The 25,785-nt window shown below is 43.8% G+C and overlaps 2 protein-coding genes across 5 annotated transcripts; both read right to left on the bottom strand.

Moving 5' to 3' along the window:
• Positions 1–2,052: 2,052 nt before the first annotated feature.
• LOC311380185 (NLR family CARD domain-containing protein 3-like) lies at positions 2,053–18,196 on the bottom strand. 4 transcript variants are annotated; one of them, XM_084488373.1, is made up of 10 exons: positions 18,024–18,196; positions 16,091–17,891; positions 15,508–15,681; positions 13,931–14,104; positions 12,269–12,442; positions 10,904–11,077; positions 9,279–9,452; positions 8,611–8,784; positions 8,081–8,127; positions 2,053–3,008 (listed from the first exon to the last, which is right to left on the bottom strand). In XM_084488373.1, the coding sequence occupies exons 1-10, from the start codon at positions 18,067–18,069 to the stop codon at positions 2,455–2,457; spliced, it is 3,492 nt and encodes a 1,163-aa protein (XP_084344499.1). In that variant the 5' UTR covers positions 18,070–18,196; the 3' UTR covers positions 2,053–2,454. The 4 variants fall into 4 exon arrangements, with proteins under 4 accessions (XP_084344499.1, XP_084344500.1, XP_084344501.1 ...); XM_084488374.1 differs by lacking the exon at positions 13,931–14,104; XM_084488375.1 differs by lacking the exon at positions 9,279–9,452.
• A 1,215-nt stretch (positions 18,197–19,411) lies between these two features.
• Positions 19,412–24,598, bottom strand: LOC311380262 (uncharacterized protein). The gene is made up of 7 exons (XM_084488377.1): positions 24,549–24,598; positions 24,345–24,414; positions 22,918–23,019; positions 22,576–22,692; positions 22,282–22,386; positions 19,938–20,072; positions 19,412–19,566 (listed from the first exon to the last, which is right to left on the bottom strand). The coding sequence occupies exons 1-7, from the start codon at positions 24,586–24,588 to the stop codon at positions 19,446–19,448; spliced, it is 690 nt and encodes a 229-aa protein (XP_084344503.1). The 5' UTR covers positions 24,589–24,598; the 3' UTR covers positions 19,412–19,445.
• Positions 24,599–25,785: the final 1,187 nt, after the last annotated feature.

Consider the following 25,785-nt stretch of genomic DNA (forward strand, 5'->3'; position numbering starts at 1 on the left):
AGGTGTCTGGACTCGGGTTGGGGTTAGGGTTAGGTGTCTGGGTTAGGGTTAGGTGTCTGGGTTAGGGTTAGGTGTCTGGGTTAGGTTTTTGTATGTGATTCTGTTTTGTAGGTCCATGACCCTGGATCCCTGGACATCCTCATGACCTGGATTCTTTTTTTATATAGACGTGTATAAAAGTATAAAATGTTTTTCATTTTTCTGTTTTAAAAAAACTGAATAAAAACAGGGGAAGAGAAGGGGGAGCAGGAAGAGCAGGAGGAGCAGCAGCTGGGGTCTGAGGAGGCGCGGAGCAAAAGTAAGGTGAGTATTTTTGTTGTTTTTGTGAAATGAATAAAAAGAAGGGGGAGAGATCCACACACACACACACACACACACACACACACACACACACACACACACACACACACACACACACACACACACACACACACACACACACACACACACACACACACACACACTCAGACCCATCCATACACACCCTCTCATAAATAATAAATCATCAAAAATAATAATTAAAACGCATGTATATGAATAAATAAAGAATATAGGATAAAAAGTTTTGGATAAAAAAGGAAGCACACTGCAATCTAAAATTCATGTTAAGATATGCAGGAAGTCCTTTTAATTAAAACCATGCACACACACATATATATATATATATATATATGTAAAAAGAATAATATATAAATAGATATAAAATGCAGAAACACTAAAAACATGTGGATAAAAGATAAAAAAGTGCTAAAATAAGTGCCAAGGTAAGAAAATAAATAAATAAATACATAAATAAATAAATAGGTAGGTAAAATGGAAAGAATAAAAATAGGGACGAGAGGCCTCCAACAGAATTTGGAACTTGTAAAACTGGAGGCCTAAATAAAATCATGGTAAAAAAGAACACACAGTAATAAAAACATGCAACATTTTAAAACGCACACTGTGGACCCGGTGCCATGCAGGGAGCCCCAAGGAGGAGTCCCGGGTTCTCCCAGCGCCCCCAGCAGCGGCCCGGCGCGGTCCCTACTCCCTGACGTTCAGGCCCAAGGGGGTAAGTGTTTTTAGTTTGGCTATCCATCTACGCTCCGCCGCCTTCCTCTGTCTGTCCGACCAGCACGCCTTCATCTCCAGCCCAGTGATGAATGATGAGGTAATGGGGTGTGTTTGGAAATGTTCCACCAGTCTAGTGTTGGATGTACCTCTGTGTATGTTATATAAATGTTGTTTGAGTCGAGTGAGTATTGTGTGCTTTGTTTCGCCGACATATATGATGTGGCATTCGGAGCATGTAATGGCGCATGTGATGTTTTTGTCGTGGATTGTGATTTTTTTTATTTATAAGATTATTATATTATAAGATTATTTATAAGGAGACAGGCGTTGGTAAATGTTGGTAAATGTCTCCATGTTGGATTCCTACTCACACAGCGCTGTGTTCAGTCACAGAGACACCTGTAAAGTGACCCTCCATGCAGAGGATTTATAAACTGACCACTAAAGAAGGACCAGGAGACGACAGAATACACATCTCTTATTTCTGTATTTATACATTATTCATTTTTGACATTATTAATGTTATAGATTTGATTAATTTAATTGTTTCATTTATTTTCTTCCGGTCTTGATCAATACCTAATAGGTTAACAATCGTTAGTTTCCATTTCAAAAGTGTTCACAATTCAGAATTCATAAAATTTTAATAAATTAGAAACACTACCATCTAGTGGCCATACTCGGTTATAGCACCAACTTTATTTTATTTCTGTTTAAAAAAACTACATACAAACATTCATTCAAACATGATTATTTGTTTTTGTAATTTGAAGAGTAAAATACTCTTTAAAAAAACACATTTAATACACTATCTATCCATATTCATAACCCCAGTACATTTAATACACTATCTATCCGATCCATGACCCTGCTTGTTTCAGTCAAGTTAAGGACTGTTTAAATCATCATCATGAATCAAATCAACATCAACATAATATAAAGTAACTTGACTGTGTTTGTACAAGAATAATAAAGTGTTTGATACAAACATACTACAGAATTTACCAATAGAGCGATCACTAAAGATAGAATGTAATAATTACTGATAACTGAGGGATTTATTGAGCATCACTGAAAACACACCTTTTTAAAATAGCTTTCATCATCAAACTCTCCTCATCTGAACAATTCATCTTTCTAACTGTGGAGGAAGCTCAATGCATACTACTTTTAATAACTGTAGAGGAAGCCAAAGATATGATATTGAGGATAATGAATTCCCTATTGCATAAAAAAATGTTTTTGAGTTAAAAAAAGAACTGTGTGTGTGTGTGTGTGTGTGTGTGTGTGTGTGTGTGTGTGTGTGTGTGTGTGTGTGTGTGTGTGTGTGTGTGTGTGTGTGTGTGTGTGTGTGTGTGTGTGTGTGTGTGTGTGTGTGTGTGTGTGTGTGTGTGTGTGTCAATACAACTGACTCAGAGAGACTGAGATACCAGACTTCGTAAACCCAAACCCAGGGAGGAGGTCCTCCTGGGTGAAGGAGGTCCTGAAGGTGTGGATGTGTGTCAGTGTGTCTGAGGAGCCTCCTCCACCTGGGGACACTCTGTAGAAGGACAGAGTGCCAGCAGGCCGGTCCAGATACACTCCTACTCTGTTAGAGCCAGCGGGGGGGAGACGGATGGAGGTTGCTATATTGTTGTGCTCGGCAGTGTAACGGTCATCAAGACAACAAAGACCCCAGGACTTGTTGTTCCCTCCAAACAGGCTGTCAACACCATTTCCTCTCCTTGTGATTCCTCTGTATGTCACTCCTATTACAACACCTCCTTCCCTCTCTACCTCCCAGTAACAGCGACCAGTCAGAGCCTCTCTTCCCAACACCTGGCGCCAGGTGTCAAACCTCTCTGGGTGATCAGGATGCTGCAGCTCTTTAACCTCCGTCACCTTTCTGTTGTCCTCAGACAGAGAGAGTGCCCAGCGGGCTGTGTTTGGGTCCAGTGTGAGTTCACAGGCATCTGAGGGGAGAACAAGACACCGTTACCAGGGCCGGTTCTACACTGAATTGTGCCCTGAATTGAATGAAAAAAGAAGAGACCGAGGAGAGACTCCGCCCGAGCGCCCTCAGCAGCTCATTCATGCAAATGAGCTGCTGCCCATTGACCAATCAGCTGTCAGAGTGAACCACAGCATGGAGGAGAAGTGATTGTTGCCGTTTGCGGACTCCATGAGCTCTATATCTATATAATAATAATAATAATAATAATAATAATAATAATAATACATTATATAATATATAGGTATCTATATAATATATCTAATATCAGGGCCAAAAGCTATGTGTGCCTCTGATGATATTATGAATCATAAAGACTGCGTCTGACGTCTCTGGTACTTCCACAACAAGTAAAGACTCGTAGTGGGGGTTATCTCGGCCATGGTTCAGAAGAATTGGGGGAAAGGGACTTTGGCTTTGACTCTCTGAAGTCCGGATTGAACCGCGACATGGAGGAGAAAGGGATTGTGCTCCCGGAGCTGAGCTGCCGGACTGCCGCCGAAGCTCCCCCGCCGTACTCCCGGAGCGGGGCTGCCGGACTGCCGCCGGAGTTCTGGCGGCAGTCCGGGAGCTCCGGCGGGGGAGCTTCTCCCTGCCAGGCGGTCACATCTATTTCTGTATGGAATCTCCCTGCTTCTGAAATGCGCGGACATCTCCGCCCAGCGCTCGTCCGCTGGTCCAGGTCCACAAAATCGTATCTATGCTCTGATTGGAGGGGGGTGGGGAAGTGGGTGGTAATATGCAAATGTACCCCCCCCCTCCTGAGTAGGAGGGGGCGCCGAAACTGACTCGCTCGTTTGGTAACTGTAGGCGGGGTACTTTCAGAAATGCATATCTCACTCAAAAAAGCATGTACGGACTTATTTCAAAGTTTGTATGCGTGTGGTAGCACCAGAGACCCAAAACAACAGCCCAAATCCCAGGAAAAGTGTTGTTTTCATAATATGTCCCCTTTAACACACTCACTGTTAGAGTAGCACTACTAATAACATGCGGTATGGTAGCGTTTAAATGGCGGCTATTGTGACACGGTTTCAGTATCGGTATACCGTACTGCGACACTATGAGGGGCTGTTCCGTTATTATAGGGCAGACTAAAGGGCTCTTTATGGTTCCACGTCGACGCAACGACCCCGCAGACGCTTCCACGCAGTCCTGAACCTTTCTGGTTCTGCGTCGGGTTTTAGTGAGTGGACCAATCACAGCCCTTGTGGCTGCGTCGCCTCGACGGAAGGTTACAATTTTTGGGAGGCACACGTCAGGCCCTCGCGGTGGACGCAAGGAGGGTCCGCAAGGACGTAAGGGGTCCGTCACCCCCTTGTGTTGCGTGAACGTGGGACCATAACCAGCCCTTAACAGTCCTCCGCTCTCTGTTCCCTACAGGCTGCTTGTTCCCGCCGCCGTCCTGATTGTGGGCGGGGCATCGGATATTGTCGTTATTATTATATCCTACCTTATCTCCTAAACAATGTAAGACCTGCCTTGTGTTTCCCTGAATGAAAAGCACTCGGGGCGTCCTGTCTGGGCCTTAGATCTACTAAAGCACTGGTCCTGTCTGGGCCTTAGATCTACTAAAGCACTGGTCCTGTCTGGGCCTTAGATCTACTAAAGCACTGGTCCTGTCTGGGCCTTAGATCTACTAAAGCACTGGTCCTGTCTGGGCCTTAGATCTACTAAAGCACTGGTCCTGTCTGGGCCTTAGATCTACTAAAGCACTGGTCCTGTCTGGGCCTTAGATCTACTAAAGCACTGGTCCTGTCTGGGCCTTAGATCTACTAAAGCACTGGTCCTGTCTGGGCCTTAGATCTACTAAAGCACTGGTCCTGTCTGGGCCTTAGATCTACTAAAGCACTGGTCCTGTCTGGGCCTTAGATCTACTAAATGGGATGGGGGAGGGGGGGGGGGGGGGTCCTCGCTGGGCGGCCCTCACACGTAGCATCGGAGCTACAAATCATATCGGGTTAAAAATCATTTTGGCGGGTGTTCATAAAAACTTACTTTACGCCAGTTTGGCCGGTGATGCATGAGGCAATCTCAGAGCCACTCTACACGGCATTTCAGAATGTTAGTAAACAATAGCCATAAGGACACTTCAGAATGTTAGTAAACAATAGCCGTAAGGACACTTCAGAATGTTAGTAAACAATAGCCGTAAGGACACTTCAGAATGTTAGTAAACAATAGCCGTAAGGACACTTCAGAATGTTAGTAAACAATAGCCGTAAGGACACTTCAGAATGTTAGTAAACAATAGCCGTAAGGACACTTCAGAATGTTAGTAAACAATAGCCGTAAGGACACTTCAGAATGTTAGTAAACAATAGCCGTAAGGACACTTCAGAATGTTAGTAAACAATAGCCGTAAGGACACTTCAGAATGTTAGTAAACAATAGCCGTAAGGACACTTCAGAATGTTAGTAAACAATAGCCGTAAGGACACTTCAGAATGTTAGTAAACAATAGGCGTAAGGACACTTCAGAATGTTAGTAAACAATAGGCGTAAGGACACTTCAGAATGTTAGTAAACAATAGCCGTAAGGACACTTCAGAATGTTAGTAAACAATAGCCGTAAGGACACTTCAGAATGTTAGTAAACAATAGCCGTAAGGACACTTCAGAATGTTAGTAAACAATAGGCGTAAGGACACTTCAGAATGTTAGTAAACAATAGCCGTAAGGACACTTCAGAATGTTAGTAAACAATAGCCGTAAGGACACTTCAGAATGTTAGTAAACAATAGCCGTAAGGACACTTCAGAATGTTAGTAAACAATAGCCGTAAGGACACTTCAGAATGTTAGTAAACAATAGCCGTAAGGACACTTCAGAATGTTAGTAAACAATAGCCGTAAGGACACTTCAGAATGTTAGTAAACAATAGCCGTAAGGACACTTCAGAATGTTAGTAAACAATAGCCGTAAGGACACTTCCGGGTGGCAGAACGCAAGCGGCTGCCACTGACCTGAAGCCATCCAGCCGGCTACTGTGAACATAGTTACATAGATACAGGCCCGGTTGTACGGGGGTGCATAAGCATGCATTGCACCCCCAAAAAAATTGTTTGCACCCTCAATTGAAAAAAGGAGGGAGTGAATTATTATTAAAACACTTGCTCACAAAACTAATTGTTCCATTAAATACCGTTGTTTGCTGCATTTATTTTGTTCACTAAACCGATAAGAACGTTATTATTATTATTACAGGTGCGCGTGAACTGCGCCCCGTCCGGCGGCGCGCACGTCAGTGACATTAAACTTCTTCGGCAGCAACAATTAGGCATTTACAATGGATATCCGAAAATAAAAAAGAACACCGCAAAAGAATCCAATACATCAGACAGTATAACCGTTGTGAACACTAGCACTAGCAACGCTAGCTCAATCCTGCCCGACTCGCAGCCTTTGCCGGCGCCACTGTGTTGTTCATAAGAACCCATATTTGCCAATTGTGTTTTGATTGTATTTATTTACAATCTTGTGAACTTTAAGAAAGGCACTATGTATTACTGATTACTTTTTGTGCAAATAACATTCCTAATTGGGTTTTATCTGTCAGCATTAAAAGTTTTGGGCAGCAGAATAAGCACTTATTGACATTAAGTGGTTCACATAAAGGTGCATCTCATAATATTAGAATATCAGAGAAAAGCTATTTTTTTGTAATTTAATTCAAAAGGTTCCATATAATCTAGATGTATTAGACATGAAGTGATATATTTCAAGCATTATCTTGTGAATGATAATGTAAAATTATTTTGTGACATTTAGTGGTTCACTTATATAAATACAGAGCATGTTTTATGTTTATGTTGTTAAATTATTTGGTCTCACAAGGCTACAGTGCTGCTTGAAAGTATGTGAACCTCTTGAGCCTTTTCAAATTTGATTTAATTTAACCATTATTAATTCATTCTCATATCCAAAGCTTGGATATCAATAAGCTAACGTTGCAGCTGAAATGTTCTCCACATCACAAGACACAAGACTGTCAGTACAACTACCCAGAAGTGCTTGTCTATCTACTGGTAGAAAGGCGTAGTGTAAAAAGCGAAGTCTGAACTGAAGCTGGGTAGCTGGTTTTACTATAGTACTGGTGCACCCCCTATAATCTCAGATGCACCCCAAGGCATTCTGTTCTGGAACCGGGCCTGCATAGATAAAACCATTGTTGATCTGAAGTTGAAACGATGACGTAAACAATATTAATATAATATAAGTTATATTTATATATATTAATGAGACGTCCTGTAGCACCCCGCAAGAAGAAAATCATTCATTCAAGCCATTGACTCTGTTTTCTGGATCGCTCTGCCCTGGTCAAATGACATGGAAGGGTTTGTTTACTAGTGGTGCCATCGGAGAACGCTTCGGCTTTTGCCACCCGGAAGAACGAATTGTGACGTCATGGTGAATTGTCGTACTGTTCTCGCTCCCTGGGCAGTACTGACTACATTTCCCATGAGCACTGTGGTGATGCTACGTGATGTTGTGTGGGGCGCGCCCCACTGGTGGGGAATAGAGACGTGCAGGTGGGGCGCGACAAACGGGAGGAAGTGTCACTGAAAACTCCATGTTTCTTATGGTAGGAGCGAAAGCTTGACAGTAGGGCTGGGCGATATGGGCCAAAAGTCATATCTCCTATTTTCAAGCAGAATGTCGATATAAGATATATATCAATATTTGTTCATGCAATAAAATAGGTGCCGTCGCCGCGCTCCAACTGGTCGTTCTATATCGGGGGCGCCGCGTCGCTGTGCTCGTTAACCTGCCTTGCCGATTGCAACTCAATCCTAAATTTGGGTGTAGGCCAGGGTAGCTAAACATTTTAAAATGAGTCAGTCAAAAACAGTCGGAGCAAGATGTTGCAAATGCATGTTTTGCGGGTAAGGACGGGTGCGGGTTTGCAAATAAGAGGCGTGCAGGACTCTGCTCTGCTCATCTCTCTCCACTCCGCTCTGCCTCTGGCTCACACACACTCTGCCCCGGCCCCGCTCTTCCACCACTCGCCTCACTTTTTTAACATGCACTTACATCTCTGTGGAGCTGGTTTCATCCTCCACTCTCCACCGTGCTCCACACTGGGGAGACAAAGAGAGAGCAGCATGTTGTCTTTAGACAGGGAAACATTATTCACATGTTAACAAAGAGAGAGCAGCATGTTGTCTTTAGACAGGGAAACATTATTCACATGTTAACAAAGAGAGAGCAGCATGTTGTCTTTAGACAGGGAAACATTATTCACATGTTAACAAAGAGAGAGCAGCATGTTGTCTTTAGACAGGGAAACATTATTCACATGTTAACAAAGAGAGAGCAGCATGTTGCCTTTAGACAGGGAAACATTCACATGTTAACAAAGAGAGAGCAGCATGTTGCCTTTAGACAGGGAAACATTATTCACATGTTAACAAAGAGAGCAGCATGCCGTCTTCAAAAACTGAAATATTAACATAACTGTTGTTTCTAAATGAGAGCACATTATCTAGTTATATAACAGTAACATGTTCCACTGATCCTTGTAGGAGACATTGTCCCTGAGTGGTGAGCTGTCCTCTCCATACCTGAGAGTGTCCAGTCTCCAGCGTGGATCCTCCAGTCCAGCAGAGAGCAGCGCAGCTCCTGAGTCTCCTGGGTGATTGTAGCTCAGGTCCAGCTCTCTCAGATGGGAGGGGTTGGAGCTCAGAGCTGAGGCCAGAGAAGCACAGCCTTCCTGTGTGACCAGGCAGCCAGGCAACCTACACACACACACGCGCGCTGTCACGCTCACACACACACACACACACACACACACACACACACACACACACACACACACACACACACACACACACACACACACACACACACACACACACACACACACACACACACACACACACACGTTGAACCATTGTGTAAAAATGTCTTGATAACAGGGAACAGACCAGTGTAAATGTATTGGCGAGAATCAACAGCTATTCAGTCTATGGTCAGAACGTCCAAAATAATTCCTCAACAATCCAAAAACAAAGAACTTCAACTTCAACAATCATTTACACACTGAATCAATAACACTTGATATAATAATATTATATCAACAAAAATGGTGACTTGAAATCGGTCAAATGTCTTCTGATATGGAACATTGTGGCGTGACTGTTTGCACATTATGTAAAACTGTCATTTTAATTATTAATACATTTCATACAACAATTAGTTTAATTGTTTTTGCACCTTGACTAAAACTGACCTTAGAGTTTCCAGTGTACAGTGTGGACTCCCCAGTCCAGCAGAGAGCAGCTTCACTCCTGAATCCTGCAGATCATTGGTACTCAGGTCCAGCTCTCTCAGACTAGAGGAGTTGGAGCTGAGAACTGAGGCCAGAGCTTCACAGCATCTCTTTGACAGATGGCAGCCAGTCAGCCTTTAAACAATATGCAGTTGTTTTAATTATACATAAATTATACATCTATAATGTTTTATGAATGATGAAACAACTGGAAAACGTGTCTTCAAAGAAACTTTTAAAGAAGAGTCTGTTATTCTACTTTAGGGCTCTACACTCACACAAACAGACAGGAACATGTTACTCTTCAGAACATTTCTAACAGACAGTTAAACTACTGTCTATTAAAAATATTCACACAACTGACCCTAGTTGAATATGTAATTTAAGACATTTTTAATGTATACAATCATCGCTAGATCGTTGTTTCACACTAACAGTCAGTACCTCGTCCCTGGTCCCTCCTAGTGTCTACATTGTTGAGTCCTTGTGCTCCGTCGCTCGCCCTAACAATCTCCTCCCTGTACAGTGTCACCGACCCCTCCCCTGTCTGACTACCCTCCTGTCACCGACCCCTCCCCTGTCTGACTACCCTCCTGTCACCGACCCCTCCCCTGTCTGACTACCCTCCTGTCACCGACCCCTCCCCTGTCTGACTACCCTCCTGTCACCGACCCCTCCCCTGTCTGACTACCCTCCTGTCACCGACCCCTCCCCTGTCTGACTACCCTCCTGTCACCGACCCCTCCCCTGTCTGACTACCCTCCTGTCACCGACCCCTCCCCTGTCTGACTACCCTCCTGTCACCGACCCCTCCCCTGTCTGACTACCCTCCTGTCACCGACCCCTCCCCTGTCTGACTACCCTCCTGTCACCGACCCCTCCCCTGTCTGACTACCCTCCAGCCTTCAAGACCCAAGTCCCTCCTTTACATATTTGTGTCCCTCAGAAAAGACCCTTTGATTTACTGTCTGTCAGCCTCACTCTGTGTGAGCATTTGGGTCCACTCGCTCTACTTCCCCTTAACAGCTGCTCAGACGGAGCTTCACAGAGGAGGGGGTGCCCCTCGGTCGTGACGTCAGACTTCCTCGGTAAAGGTCTGACGTCACGTAAAGAACGCCACCTGCGTTCAGCAGAGTGGAACGTTCACGGTGTGTTTTGGGGAGAATGGCAAAAACATAGGATTTGACCCCTTTTCTCTCTAAATTGGGGCTCATTTCAGTAACAGTGATAAAATGGCATGGATTACTATAAGATTATATAAAACATATTAAAACTCGTTAAATCACAAAAACAGAACATTTATTTTTGCCATGAAATCTTATCTCAGAATTCTGAGATAATGAACACAGTAATTCAGAAAAAAAGAGTGCATTATTATTGCATGAAAACTCAGAATTCAGAGTTAATTATGTCACTAATTCAGAAAAACAAGAGCAGAATTTATTTTCTCAAGTGAATTTCCAAGTATTTTAGGTGGCATGCATACAATGATTACATCTAGGCTTGTGACAACTACTACACTATTTAAGAATCAGCTGAATGTCTGCTGATAGTAAAATGTTATTATGCACATTAAGTAAACTGACCTGAGAGTTTCCAGTGTACAGTGTGGACTCCCCAGTCCAGCAGAGAGCAGCTTCACTCCTGAATCCTGCAGATCATTGTTACTCAGGTCCAGCTCTCTCAGACTAGAGGAGTTGGAGCTGAGAGCTGAGGCCAGAGCTTTACAGCATCTCTTTGACAGATCACAGCCAGTCAGCCTTCAAACAATATGCAGTTGTTTTAATTATACATAAATTATACATCTATAATGTTTTATGAATGATGAAACAACTGGAAAACGTGTCTTCAAAGAAACTTTTTAAGAAGAGTCTGTTATTCTACTTTAGGGCTCTACACTCACACAAACAGGCAGGAACATGTTACTCTTCAGAACATTTTTAACAGACAGTTAAACTACTGTCTGTTAAAAATATTCACACAACTAATCCTAGTTTAATATGTAATTTAAGACATTTTAAATGTATACAATCATCGCTAGATCGTTGTTTCACACTAACAGTCAGTACCTCGTCCCTGGTCCCTCCTAGTGTCTACATTGTTGAGTCCTTGTGCTCCGTCGCTCGCCCTAACAATCTCCTCCCTGTACAGTGTCACCGACCCCTCCCCTGTCTGACTACCCTCCTGTCACCGACCCCTCCCCTGTCTGACTACCCTCCTGTCACCGACCCCTCCCCTGTCTGACTACCCTCCTGTCACCGACCCCTCCCCTGTCTGACTACCCTCCTGTCACCGACCCCTCCCCTGTCTGACTACCCTCCAGCCTTCAAGCCCCAAGTCCCTCCTTTACATATTTGTGTCCCTCAGTAAAGACCCTTTGATTTACTGTCTGTCAGCCTCACTCTGTGTGAGCATTTGGGTCCACTTGCTCTACTTCCCCTTAACAGCTGCTCAGACGGAGCTTCACAGAGGAGGGGGGTGCCCCTCGGTCGTGACGTCAGACTTCCTCGGTAAAGGTCTGACGTCACGTAAAGAACGCCACCTGCGTTCAGCAGAGTGGAACGTTCACGGGGACTTATTCCAGTAACAGATAAAATGGCATGGATTACCATATTGAAGATCATATAAAACATATTAAGACTCGTTAAATAACAAAAACAGCACATTTATTTTTGCCATGAAATCTTATCTCAGAATTCTGTGATAATTAACACTAATTCTGAAAAAAAGACAGGCTTATTATTCCATAAAAACTCAGAATTCAGAGTTAATTATGTCATTAATTCAGAAAAACAAGAACAGAATTCACTTTCTCAAGTGAATTTCCAAGTATGTTAGGTGGCATGCATACAATGATTACGTCTAGGCTTGTGACAACTACCACACTATTTAAGAATCAGCTGAATGTCTGCTGATAGTAAAATGTTATTATGCACATTAAGTAAACTGACCTGAGAGTTTCCAGTGTACAGTGTGGACTCCCCAGTCCAGCAGAGAGCAGCTTCACTCCTGAATCCTGCAGATCATTGTTACTCAGGTCCAGCTCTCTCAGACTAGAGGAGTTGGAGCTGAGAACTGAGGCCAGAGCTTCACAGCATCTCTCTGACAGATGGCAGCCAGTCAGCCTTTAAACAATATGCAGTTGTTTTAATTATACATCAATTATACATCTATAATGCTTTATGAATGATGAAACAACTGGAAAACGTGTCTTCAAAGAAACTTTTAAAGAAGAGTCTGTTATTCTACTTTAGGGCTCTACACTCACACAAACAGACAGGAACATGTTACTCTTCAGAACATTTTTAACAGACAGTTAAACTACTGTCTGTTAAAAATATTCACACAACTAACCCTAGTTGAATATGTAATTTAAGACATTTTAATTCATACAATCATCGCTAGATCGTTGTTTCACACTAACAGTCAGTACCTCGTCCCTGGTCCCTCCTAGTGTCTACATTGTTGAGTCCTTGTGCTCCGTCGCTCGCCCTAACAATCTCCTCCCTGTACAGTGTCACCGACCCCTCCCCTGTCTGACTACCCTCCTGTCACCGACCCCTCCCCTGTCTGACTACCCTCCTGTCACCGACCCCTCCCCTGTCTGACTACCCTCCTGTCACCGACCCCTCCCCTGTCTGACTACCCTCCTGTCACCGACCCCTCCCCTGTCTGACTACCCTCCTGTCACCGACCCCTCCCCTGTCTGACTACCCTCCTGTCACCGACCCCTCCCCTGTCTGACTACCCTCCTGTCACCGACCCCTCCCCTGTCTGACTACCCTCCTGTCACCGACCCCTCCCCTGTCTGACTACCCTCCTGTCACCGACCCCTCCCCTGTCTGACTACCCTCCTGTCACCGACCCCTCCCCTGTCTGACTACCCTCCTGTCACCGACCCCTCCCCTGTCTGACTACCCTCCAGCCTTCAAGCCCCAAGTCCCTCCTTTACATATTTGTGTCCCTCAGTAAAGACCCTTTGATTTACTGTCTGTCAGCCTCACTCTGTGTGAGCATTTGGGTCCACTCGCTCTACTTCTCCTTAACAGCTGCTCAGACGGAGCTTCTCAGAGGAGGGGGGTGCCCCTCGGTCGTGACGTCAGACTTCCTCAGTAAAGGTCTGACGTCACGTAAAGAACGCCACCTGTGTTCAGCAGAGTGGAACGTTCACGGCGTGTTTTGGGGAGAATGGCAAAAACATAGGATTTTAGCCCTTTTCTCTCTAAATTGGGGACGTATTTCAGTAACAGTGATACAATGGCATGGATTACTATAGTGAAGATCATATAAAACATTAAGACTTGTTAAATAACAAAAACAGCACATTTATTTTTGCCATGAAATCTTACCTCAGAATTCTGAGATAATTAACACAGTAATTCAGAAAAAAAGACAGGCTTATTATTCCATAAAAACTCAGAATTCTGAGTTAATTATGTCATTAATTCAGAAAAACAAGAACAGAATTCATTTTCTCAAGTAAATTTCCAAGTATGTTAGGTGGCATTCATACAATGATTACGTCTACGCTTGTGACAACTATTCCACTACTTAAGAATCAGCTGAATGTCTGCTGATAGTAAAATGTTATTATGCACATTAAGTAAACTGACCTGAGAGTTTCCAGTGTACAGTGTGGACTCCCCAGTCCAGTAGAGAGCAGCTTCACTCCTGAATCCTGCAGATCATTGTTACTCAGGTCCAGCTCTCTCAGACTAGAGGAGTTGGAGCTTAGAACTGAGACCAGAGCTTCACAGCATCTCTCTGACAGATCACAGCCAGTCAGCCTTTAAAAAATATGCAGTTGTTTTAATTATACATAAATTATACATCTATAATGTTTTATGAATGATGAAACAACTGGAAAACGTGTCTTCAAAGAAACTTTTTAAGAAGAGTCTGTTACTCTATTTTAGGGCTCTACAGTCACACAAACAGACAGGAACATGTTACTCTTAACAGACAGTTAAACTACTGTCTATTAAAAATATTCACACAACTAACCCCAGTTTAATATGTAATTTAAGACATTTTAAATGTATACAATCATCGCTAGATCGTTGTTTCACACTTAAGTCAGTACCTCGTCCCTGGTCCCTCCTAGTGTCTACATTGTTGAGTCCTTGGGCTCCGTCGCTCGCCCTAACAATCTCCTCCCTGTACAGTGTCACCGACCCCTCCCCTGTCTGACTACCCTCCTGTCACCGACCCCTCCCCTGTCTGACTACCCTCCTGTCACCGACCCCTCCCCTGTCTGACTACCCTCCTGTCACCGACCCCTCCCCTGTCTGACTACCCTCCTGTCACCGACCCCTCCCCTGTCTGACTACCCTCCTGTCACCGACCCCTCCCCTGTCTGACTACCCTCCTGTCACCGACCCCTCCCCTGTCTGACTACCCTCCTGTCACTGACCCCTCCCCTGTCTGACTACCGTCCTGTCACCGACCCCTCCCCTGTCTGACTACCCTCCTGTCACCGACCCCTCCCCTGTCTGACTACCCTCCTGTCACCGACCCCTCCCCTGTCTGACTACCCTCCTGTCACCGACCCCTTCCCTCTCTGACTACCATCCAGCCTTCAAGCCCCAAGTCCCTCCTTTACATATTTGTGTCCCTCAGTAAAGACCCTTTGATTTACTGTCTGTCAGCCTCACTCTGTGTGAGCATTTGGGTCCACTCGCTCTACTTCCCCTTAACAGCTGCTCAGACGGAGCTTTACAGAGGAGGGGGGTGCCCCTCAGTCGTGACGTCAGACTTCCTCGGAAAAGTCTGTCGTCACGTAAAGAACGCCACCTGCGTTCAGCAGAGTGGAGCGTTCACGGCGTGTTTTGGGGAGAATGGAAAAAACATAGGATTTGACCCCTTTTCTCTCTAAATTGGGGACTTATTTCAGTAACAGTGATAAAATGGCATACATTTTTAACATATAATATATTGTTAATACATTACTATATTGACGATCATTTAAAACAAATGACGACATTTAAACCAAAGAAGATGTTGGGTTCACTTTTCATTGAATAAAAATGTATCTCTGAATTCAGAGTTAATTATGTCGTTAATTCAGAAAAACCAAGTATGTTAGGTGGCATGCATACAATGATTACGTCTAGGCTTGTGACAACTATTTAAGAATCAGTTAAATGTCTGCTGATAGTAAAACTTTATTATGCACATTAAGTAAACTGACCTGAGAGTGTCCAGTGTACAGTGTGGACTCCCCAGTCCAGCAGAGAGCAGCTTCACTCCTGAATCCTGCAGATCATTGGTACTCAGGTCCAGCTCTCTCAGACTAGAGGAGTTGGAGCTGAGAACTGAGGCCAGAGCTTTACAGCATCTCTCTGACAGATGACAGCCATTCAGCCTTCACACAAAATAAAGAGACAGGAACATGTTACTCTTCAGAACTGATATCACTTTTAACATTTATAAAAATAAATAAAAAATCTTTGTACCATATAACTATGTCTCTGTATACTTATATTTGTTATAAGTAATTTAATTTGTTATGCCTGGACCAACAGACATGTATTGTAGATGTTTATATTATTCTAGTATTATTGTGTTGCATGTGTTGTAATACAAGGTCTTAGAACACATAAATAAATGTTTTGTATATTATTATAACCTTTAACTTCTAGTATTATGTGTATTGTACATGTGTGCATGTTATTAATGAACCTACAGAGATGGTTTGTATATTATTACAACTTATATTCTAGTATTATGTATACTGTGTTGTGTATTGTAATACATGTTATTAGTGAACCTACAGAGATGTTTTGGAGGCTTTGACTACTGGCAGCAGCCTCAGAAGACCCATCTCTAAAGCAGAGTATTTCTTCAGGTCAAACACGTCCAGCTCCTCTTCTGATGATAGTAAGATGAAGACCAGAGCTGACCACTGAGCAGGGAAGAGAGACTCTCTGGAGACACTTCCTGATTTCAGGAACCGTTGGATCTCCTTCACTAGAGAACGGTCGTTCAGCTCATTCAGACAGTAGAACAGATTGATGCTTCTCTCTGGAGAGAGATCTCCACCTATCCTCTTCTTGATGTAAGACAGTGTATTCTGATTGGTCTGTGAGCTACTTCCTGTCTGTCCCAGCAGGCCTCGTAGGAGATTCTGATTGGTATCAAGAGAGAGGCCCAGGAGGAAGCGAAGGAACAAGTCCAGGTGTCCGTTCTCACTCTGTAAGGCCTTGTCCACAGCCTTCTCATAGAAGAGATCAGATTTATTTACAATAAGAGAAGAACACCTGGAGGTTGGTTGTTCTTCTGAGATCTGATTGACACCAGTGTCGATGAAGGTCTTAAAGACATAAAGGGCAGCCAGAAACTCCTGGATGCTCAGATGGACAAAGCAGAACACCTTGTCTTGGTACAGCCCACACTCCTCTTTAAAGATCTGGGTGAACACTCCTGAGTACACTGAGGCTGCTCTGATATCGATGCCACACTCTGCCAGGTCTGCCTCATAGAAGATCAGGTTGCCTTTCTCCAGCTGGTTAAAAGCCAGTTTTCCCAGAGAAACAATGATCTCCCTGCTCTCTGAACTCCAGTGTGGATCTGTTTCAGCTCTCCCATGATACTTCCTGTCCCCCTGTATGGACTGAATCCTCAGGAAGTGGCTGTACATCTGAGTCATGGTCTTGGGCATCTCTTCCTCTCCATGGGTTGTTTTGAAGAAGTCCTCCAGAACTGTAGCAGTGATCCAACAGAAGACTGGGATATGACACATGATGTAGAGGCTTTGTGATGTCTTGACGTGGGAGATGATCTTGCTGGCCAGCTTCTCCTCTCTGAATCTCTTCCTGAAGTACTCCTCCTTCTGTGGGTCGGTGAACCCTCTCACCTCTGTCACCATGTCAACACACTTAGCAGGGATCTGATTGGCTGCTGCAGGGCGTGTGGTTATCCAGATGCGAGCGGAGGGAAGCAGGTTGCCCCTGATGAGGTTTGTCAGCAGCACGTCCACAGAGTTGGACTCTGTGACATCAGTACAGGTCTCGTTGTTCTGGAAGTCCAGAGGAAGTCGACACTCATCCAGACCATCCAAGATGAAGACAACTTGGAACCGGTCGTATCTGCAGATTCCTGCTTCTTTGGTTCCAATAAAGAAGTGATGAAGAAGTTCCACCAAGCTAAACTTTTTATCTTTCAATAAATTCAGCTCTCTGAAGGTGAGGGGAAATGTGAAGTCTAAGTCGTGGTTGGTTTTGTCTTCAGCCCAGTCCAGAGTGAACTTGTGTGTTAAGATGGTTTTACCAATGCCAGCCACTCCAGTTGTCATCATTGTCCTGATTGGTTTATCTTGTTGAGGTAAGGGTTTAAAGATGTCTTCACATGTGATTGGTGTTTCCTCCTTGGCTGGTTTCCTGGAAGCTGTTTGAATCAGTCTGACCTCATGTTCCTTGTTGACCTCTCCACTGCCTCTCTCTGTGATGTAGAGCTCTGTGTAGATCTCATTCAGAGGTCTTGACTCTCCTGCTTTAGCGATTCCCTCAAACACACACTGGGTCTTCACCTTCAGATGAGACTTGATTTTACGTTGGCACTCAGCAGCAACACTTTCTACATTAGAAAACAAAATAAGAATTTATCTATCAAATTATTACTGCTGGTTTTTTACTTCTAGTGCCCTGTTTAAAAAGGGGCACTAGTGATCATATATCAAAATCTGTTTTCAGAATAAGAGTATCTTACTGCTCCTCAGTGTGTCGGCCAGCTCCTCCAGCTTCAACTGCTTCATGCAGAGCAGTGTGATGTCTTCCACTCCCTCTCTGGCGCGCCTCCTCTGCTCCTCTTCCTCACCATCCACCTCCTCCTCCTCCTCCCTTTGGCTCTCTGAGCATTGTGGGTAGTCTGGGAAGAGAACCCTCCAGAGCTTCTCCACCTCCTTGTCTAGGAAAGCGTGTGCGTTCTCCTTGATCCGCTGGAACAGAACAAACATCACTGAGAACTTTACTGTGAACTAACTGAGGACATCAGTGTGTCTGTCCTGGATTCACGTCCTGCTGGTCTGAAGAGGGAAACCTGGAGACTGTTAGCTCCAGACTGTTAGCTCCAGACTGTTAGCTCCAGGAGAGATGTTGTTCACATGTCATTCATGACTGAACTCAGTGTTGTACATTTACACACCTTCAACTCTGTGTGCTGCTGCTGTACAGACGGACCACTGGGAACCTTTGACCTCCTCTGGTGTCTGTGGAGAACACACACACACACACACACACACACACACACACACACACACACACACACACACACACACACACACACACACACACACACACACACACACACACACACACACACACACACACACACACACACACACACACACACACAGTCCTGTTTTTTATTGCAGAATAACAATATGTCAAATTGGTTGAGATGAGATTACTGACTGTTGATGTACAGGCTCCAAAATAATTTGTTTATCCTGACCTTGTTCCTTTATTTATATATGAATCAATTCATCTATACCTTTTATTCTTCTTTTACATAGAATTGCATTGAAATTAAACTTGGAATGCTAATTTAGAACTACCGTGTTGACCTGAATATAAGACAAGGTTTCTTTCCTGGAATTGCATCTGACAAAGTGTGGTTGTCTTGTGTTCGGGGTCTAGACTTTTAAAAGTCGATCTACATTCTGTCTTCCTGGTGATGAATGCCTTTCATTTGACCGACTCCTTGTGGTTCCATGCTGCTTCCCTTTCCCCGTAGGAGCTGGGCCCTAACAGTTACCGTACTTTGAGAGAAAGTCTCTTTGTTTGATCTTTTCTTTGTTGCGGTGTGCGAGCAAGGTTTGGGGAAAACAAACTGTTTTAATTATTATGATTTTCAAATAAAATGATTTTCTTAAATGTTTTTTCCAGAAACGACTCTTTAAAAAGTGGGGTCGTATTTTGTCTTTTATCCAAAGAGACTTGTGACAGAAAGTGAGTGAGCTGGAGGTACGAGGAGCAGGGTCCTCTTGCTGAAAGACGTAAACTCCAGTAGTGCTCAGGCTGAAGAACAACTGATCCATATTCTGATGACAAGCCGGGGGAGAAACAGTTCTGATGAACTCAGATATGGGTCAGATATCAAGTGGTCTGTTTCATCGTCTGTTTGAAACTCCTACCTCTCCTCTCTGGAGGGGCGTCCATCTTTAAAGTTAGGAGGATAGCCCATAGAGTGGTCACTCTTCATGGAGACACAGCTGGGTCCAGGGGAGTCTGCTCTCTCCTGCTGCTCTGGGCTTCAACCACACACACACACACACACACACACACACACACACACACACACACACACACACACACACACACACACACACACACACACACACACACACACACACACACACACACACACACACACACACACACACACACAGCTTTTACTCAGACTAATGATGGTGTCATGAAGAATCACGGCTAAACTCTGAGATGGACTAGCCACAGACAGCTAGAGAACTGCTCTGATTCATAGATCTGAATTCTGGAGAAACGACACTGAATCAACAGAGTTTGAAGGTCCTCAACTATTGAGTTAGACTTGTTGTATCTGATCAGTAGAGTCTGGTTACAACCAACTGGTCTGTTTTCATCGTCTGTTTGAAACTCCTACCTGTCCTCTCTGGAGGGGCGTCCGTCTTTAAGGTCAGGAGGTTCACCCATAGAGCGGTCACTCTTCGGGGGGGTCTGCTTGCAGGGTCCAGGGGGGTCTGCTGTCTGCTGCTGGACTTTTTTGGATCTTTTTTTTCTGAGATTTAAATGTTTTATTGTTTTTCAACAGACGTAAATAATCAGAGGACATTAAGTGTGATTGACAGCTTCAACCAAAATTAAAGACACACATGCCTTATATGTACGCACACACCACATGACATAAACAATAGTCAATGCATAAAGCATAAAAGATATTACGACAACAATGGAAATACGAAAAATTAAGAGAGAAAGAAAGTCTGGTGGCCTGAGTAACTTATTACATTATTTGTTTACAATATGAGTGATGTATAGCATATAGTCATCATATTTAAAGTTAAACGCTGGATGTAATGGATTTATGAGAAGTCATATTCAATTATTTATGCAGACTTATTCTCATTCTCACATATTCTCACATTGTCACTTTTGACTTCACCACGGTATAACGTACATCAACTGCAACGTCTTTATCTCAGAAATAGACGATAGATGCACTGATACCTGATTATTTTCAAATGTATTCATTTCATCTATGGACAGGAAGTACTCATCCCGCAAAATTCATATTCAAATGATTTTCTTAGACATAATAATCATCTCACATTTCATGTTCAAAGGATTTCACTTGAATTATGAATAAAAGCTTTTAATGATAAGGCTCTTGGAGACTGGAACAACCTACCAACTCCTTTATAACATTTGAATATCATAGGAGTTATATTTAAAAGTTCTCTTATCACTCACCTCACAACAGCCTGCTCCTAACTCCTGCTCTTAACGGTCTAACTATTCACTGTTGTTATACCACGGGTGTGTGTGTTTGTTTTGGTCCCTTCATAATTAGTCTAATTGTAACCATGTCTGCTCTTTGTTGCATATTGTATCTCATGTTGTGTTTTTTGTCAGGACCCCCTCGAAAACGAGATGCTACGTCTCGAGGGGTTCCATCCTGAAAATAAAACTTTCATGAGCTGGAACCGTCCTTCTCGCTGTGTTCATGTGTAAATAGGTTCTCCTCTCCCCTCCATGGAGCGTTCTAGTAGAGGAAGGTTCTCAGGAGGCCAGCTGGCCTAAGGAAGAGTTCCATGTAGAGTCTGGGCTGCAGACCCAGCCCTCCACCCCCTGACTTTAGTTTACATCCCAACATGACCAGTGGCTCATCAACCTGCTGCTGGGCTGCTAGATGGTAAAGTGTGGAGGGGTCCTCCGATATATACAGTCTAGTGGAGGAGGGACTCTCCTGACCCAGGATGGTTCTGGTGACGGTAGAAACAGCCTTCCAGAACATTGGAACATTGTTCTCTCCCAGAAGATATGACCTAGTGCAGTAGTTCTCAACCTTTTTTCAGTGATGTACCCCCTGTGAAATATTAGTCAGCCAAGTACCCCCTAACCAGTACCCCCTAACCAGTACCCCCTAACCAGCGCAAAGCATTTTTGGTTTGGCCTTCTTTGCCACTTGCCCCTCCGTGTTTTCAAAAGAATTGCTGCTACGCTTCAACCACGACTCCATCGTTGATCCAAGTGATTGACAGGTGATGCCAGGTGGCATATGACAGGTTGGGTCGAACCATCCTGGTATGGGGGAGACTCTGGGTTTTAAGGATAATGAAATCGAATAGCCTACAGAATATAAAATTCATTTTATGAACTTATACTTATATTTTCCTGAAATATCTATTCAATAATTATTTTGTAATAAGGATTTCTGCATGGATGCTACTTTTTAAATATATGGATATTTTAAAATCTCTCCCCTGGAGTGCCTTCACTGACCTAGTGTAGCAACGTTCTGGTGCAGTAGCTCAGGAGGTAGAGAGACCCTGGCTCCTCCTAGAGTGTTGCGGTGTCCCTGGGCAAGACGGCCCACCCTAACTGCTCTCCACGAGCTGGTTGTGGCCTTGCATGTCGTTGACATATGAATGAATGTATGAACGGGTGAATGTTGGCAATAATTGTAAAGCGCTCTGAGTGGCCACTGGTTAGCAAAGAGCTGTATTAACGCAGTCCATTTACCATTTAGCATCTGGTGGCCCCTCCAACAATCAAGGGGTCTAACAACCTGCTCCATCTAGCTTGGACCGGTCCAGTACACATGATTTAGGGTTTTAACCTGAATCATCCTGATCAGACTTCTCTTCACATGTTATTCCCATTACTGAGAATTCTTAGCCACTCAGCAGTGATATATCGTGACACCTTTATTAGTCTGACATCTGAGATGGACAACAGTCACAGACAGTGAGAGATCCTCTTCTTACCTCTTAGCTTCAATCCAGCTGCAAACTTTCTGGGGCAGAGTGGTTTTGGAGGTAGGACCCCCCTCCTCTCTCTCTTCATCCATAGTAGACCGGAGACCAGTAGTCCTACACAAACACAACATAAACACCGGCAGGAAAAGCGCATCACAGCTCGACATTCAAAGCCATCTATTTGTAATATCATCAAACTGGTTTGTGATGCTCAGTGAAATAAGAGTGTGATGCTATCACCAAATGTCCAGTATTTACAACAAGACTATGTGGTCTGTTTCATTGTCTGTTTGAAACTCCTACCTCTCCTCTCTGGAGGGGCGTCCATCTTTAAAGTTAGCAGGATGACCCATAGAGCTGTCACTCTTCATGGAGACACAGCTGGGTCCAGGGGAGTCTGCTCTCTGCTGCTGCTCTGGGCTTCCACACACACACACACACACACACACACACACACACACACACACACACACACACACACACACACACACACACACACACACACACACACACACACACACACACACACACACACACACACACACACACACACCTTTTACTCAGACTAATGATGATGTCATGATGTATCACTGCTGCGCTCTGAGATGGACAACAGTCACAGACAGTGAGAGATCCTCTTCTTACCTCTTAGCTTTGCTCTGGTGGCCATGTTCCCCAGACAGAGTGGTCTTAGAGGTAGGACCCCCCTCCTCTCTCTCCTCATCCATAGTAGACTGGAGACTAGTCCTACACAAACACAACATGTTGTTTTTCAAAAATATATACATTTTTGTCATTTAGGTTGAGATGAGAGTACTGATTGTTGTGGAGATGTTTGGATCAAATACACTAATAAATATTCGTATTATGATCAGAAGCACTGCCTTTAATTTGCACATAAACACAATCAACAATGAGCGTCTATTTTATGGTGTGTTGAATGTGTGTGAAAGTACGCTGAGAGAATATAAACGTGTTTTAAGGCCAATCTATACCAATGTAAGGAGCTATTGAAAATACAGGCGACCATGAGCAACATATTCACACCATTTATTAATTTACACATTGGTGGTGGTTAGTGAGGTCCCCCTTCACTGTAAAGCGCTTTGAGTGTCTAGAAAAGCGCTATATAAATTCAAATAATTATTATTATTATAATTATTTATGACATACTGTATAAAAGGGTTTGATGGCAATCAAATGGCAGTTATCAAATATCAAATCCATTGAAGGGTTAGATCAGGTATCTGAGTGCTATTGATTACTAAAATACAGGTGCCCATTGTTGTTCGATTGTGAAAATCTGTGAGTGCTTCTGATTACAATAAAGTGGTATTATAGATATTTCGTCCTGTCATTTAAATGAGATTGCAGTCATATTTCTGCATGCACCTTTTAGACCAGGGGTGTCAAACTCAAATATACAGTGGGCCAAAATTGAAATCTTGGGCAAAGTCGCGGGCCAATTACATTACATTAATTCGGGACATTGCATTATAAAAGGGTCCGCGGGCGGAATAGTCAACGCGTTAACACTGAAATGCGATATACCGGCGGGCCAGTTCTGATAGACATTAGATATTGTCTGGAGGGCCCAAATTAAATTACACTGCGGGTCGGATTAGGCCCGCGGGCCTTGACTTTGACAGCTATGTTTTAGACGATCCCAAAACACCGGCAGGAAAAGCAGTCTATTTGTAATATCATTGAAATAGTCTGTGCTGCTATCACCAAATGTCCAGTATTTACAACAGGACTAGTCTGTAAGGAATCGGTCCTGCTTTAAAGGCGCTATTGGGTTTTTCAAAGCGGAAAAAGGTGAATGTCGAAACACACTAATTTTACCACACACACACACACACACACACACACACACACACACACACACACACACACACACACACACACACAACGAGGTGGCATCGAACATGGGGTTGAGGAAGAGGAAGTCTGGCCTCCACGGACCTTCAGCTGCACGGTGAGCAGCCTGGAGCTTCGACTGTGTTGAGCACGTCTGAACAGATCATTGATCATTAGATCAGTTCCATGATGAGCAGAACAACACGTCTTACCTGTGAGGAGGAGGAGGAGGAGGATGAAGGTGGTCGGGTTCTTGAGCTGATGTCGCACTTAAAGAATCGTCTGCACGGATGATTCTTACGAGTTCAAATGTAGTTCTTACAAGTACGAATTAAAACATAGACATCTTACATTATTAATCCCACTAAACTAAACTCTACTCTAAACTCTAATCACAGTAATAATGTAATTCTTACGAGTTCGAGTTGAACTTCTGCCGTCAGTCGCCCAGTCCATTAAAAGGAGAACAACTTTGTTGCATTCAACAAAGTTTTACTTTCGAGGGCTTTTCTTTTCCTGTGGATGCTTAGGGATCGTCTAAAAAGTGCATACAGCAATATGATCAATCTCATGACAATCTCATTAAAATGACAGCACGAAACATGTTTAAAACTATTACAATTGTGATCAGAAGCACTCCCTTTAATTTACACATCCACACAATCAACAATGAGTATACAATATCATATATTTTATGAATAAATAACACACAGATGCACACTCCTGATCGAACCCTTTATTTGATACGATTTTTCATAACCCAGTTATCAAAAGTCTAGGTACTTAGATTCATGTAACTGGTTGACTCTTCAACAGTATCTAGACCGCGGCCGTCTCAGCCATCACAGACCTGTACCTTACTTGATCTGTTGAATTGGTCCATTCTACAGTAACGGTAACAACACAACAGAGCAATCACTCACATTTCTTCCTCTTCTGAAAAATACGACCAACATATAAACCATCCGTGACATGGGCGACGTTTAGAAAAGACCTGTTCACCTGTGATGGACGGCTACCTGTTCACCTGTGATGGACAGCTACCTGTTCACCTGTGATGGACGGCTACCTGTTCACCTGTGATGGACGGCTACCTGTTCACCTGTGATGGACAGCTTCCTGTTCACCTGTGATGGACGGCTACCTGTTCACCTGTGATGGACAGCTTCCTGTTCACCTGTGATGGACAGCTACCTGTTCACCTGTGATGGACAGCTTCCTGTTCACCTGTGATGGACAGCTACCTGTTCACCTGTGATGGACAGCTACCTGTTCACCTGTGATGGACAGCTTCCTGTTCACCTGTGATGGACGGCTACCTGTTCACCTGTGATGGACGGCTACCTGTTCACCTGTGATGGACAGCTTCCTGTTCACCTGTGATGGACAGCTACCTGTTCACCTGTGATGGACAGCTACCTGTTCACCTGTGATGGACAGCTTCCTGTTCACCTGTGATGGACAGCTATGGACAGCTATAGGCGTTTGATACCCAGAAATCCATTAAAGTCCTTCAGTGGTTATTTTAAAATGGTGATATTATGATTTTTGGGGGTTAATAACTGCATTTGGGGGTTCTACTAGAATAGGGCTACATGCCTGTATGATAGTTTGACAGCAAGGCGTGCTGGTGCCCACAGGTGGGAGGGGCCT

The sequence above is a fragment of the Micromesistius poutassou genome (assembly GCF_964030765.1).
Source record: "Micromesistius poutassou genome assembly, chromosome: 1".
Taxonomy (NCBI): Eukaryota; Metazoa; Chordata; class Actinopteri; order Gadiformes; family Gadidae; genus Micromesistius; species Micromesistius poutassou.

Coding starts and splice junctions, on each gene's coding strand:
- LOC311380185 (XM_084488373.1), bottom strand. CDS start 18,069: ATGAAGCAGTTGAAGCTGGAGGAGCTGGCCGACACACTGAGGAGCA. Junction 15,682..16,090: donor AAAGCCTCCAAAACATCTCT/GTAGGTTCACTA, acceptor TTTTGTGTGAAG/GCTGAATGGCTGTCATCTGT. Junction 8,785..9,278: donor TGTACACTGGAAACTCTAAG/GTCAGTTTTAGT, acceptor GTGTGTGTGTAG/GTTGCCTGGCTGCCTGGTCA.
- LOC311380262 (XM_084488377.1), bottom strand. CDS start 24,588: ATGGACTGGGCGACTGACGGCAGAAGTTCAACTCGAACTC. Junction 22,693..22,917: donor CACCAGAGCAAAGCTAAGAG/GTAAGAAGAGGA, acceptor TGTGTGTGGAAG/CCCAGAGCAGCAGCAGAGAG. Junction 22,387..22,575: donor CGCCCCTCCAGAGAGGAGAG/GTAGGAGTTTCA, acceptor GTGTTTGTGTAG/GACTACTGGTCTCCGGTCTA.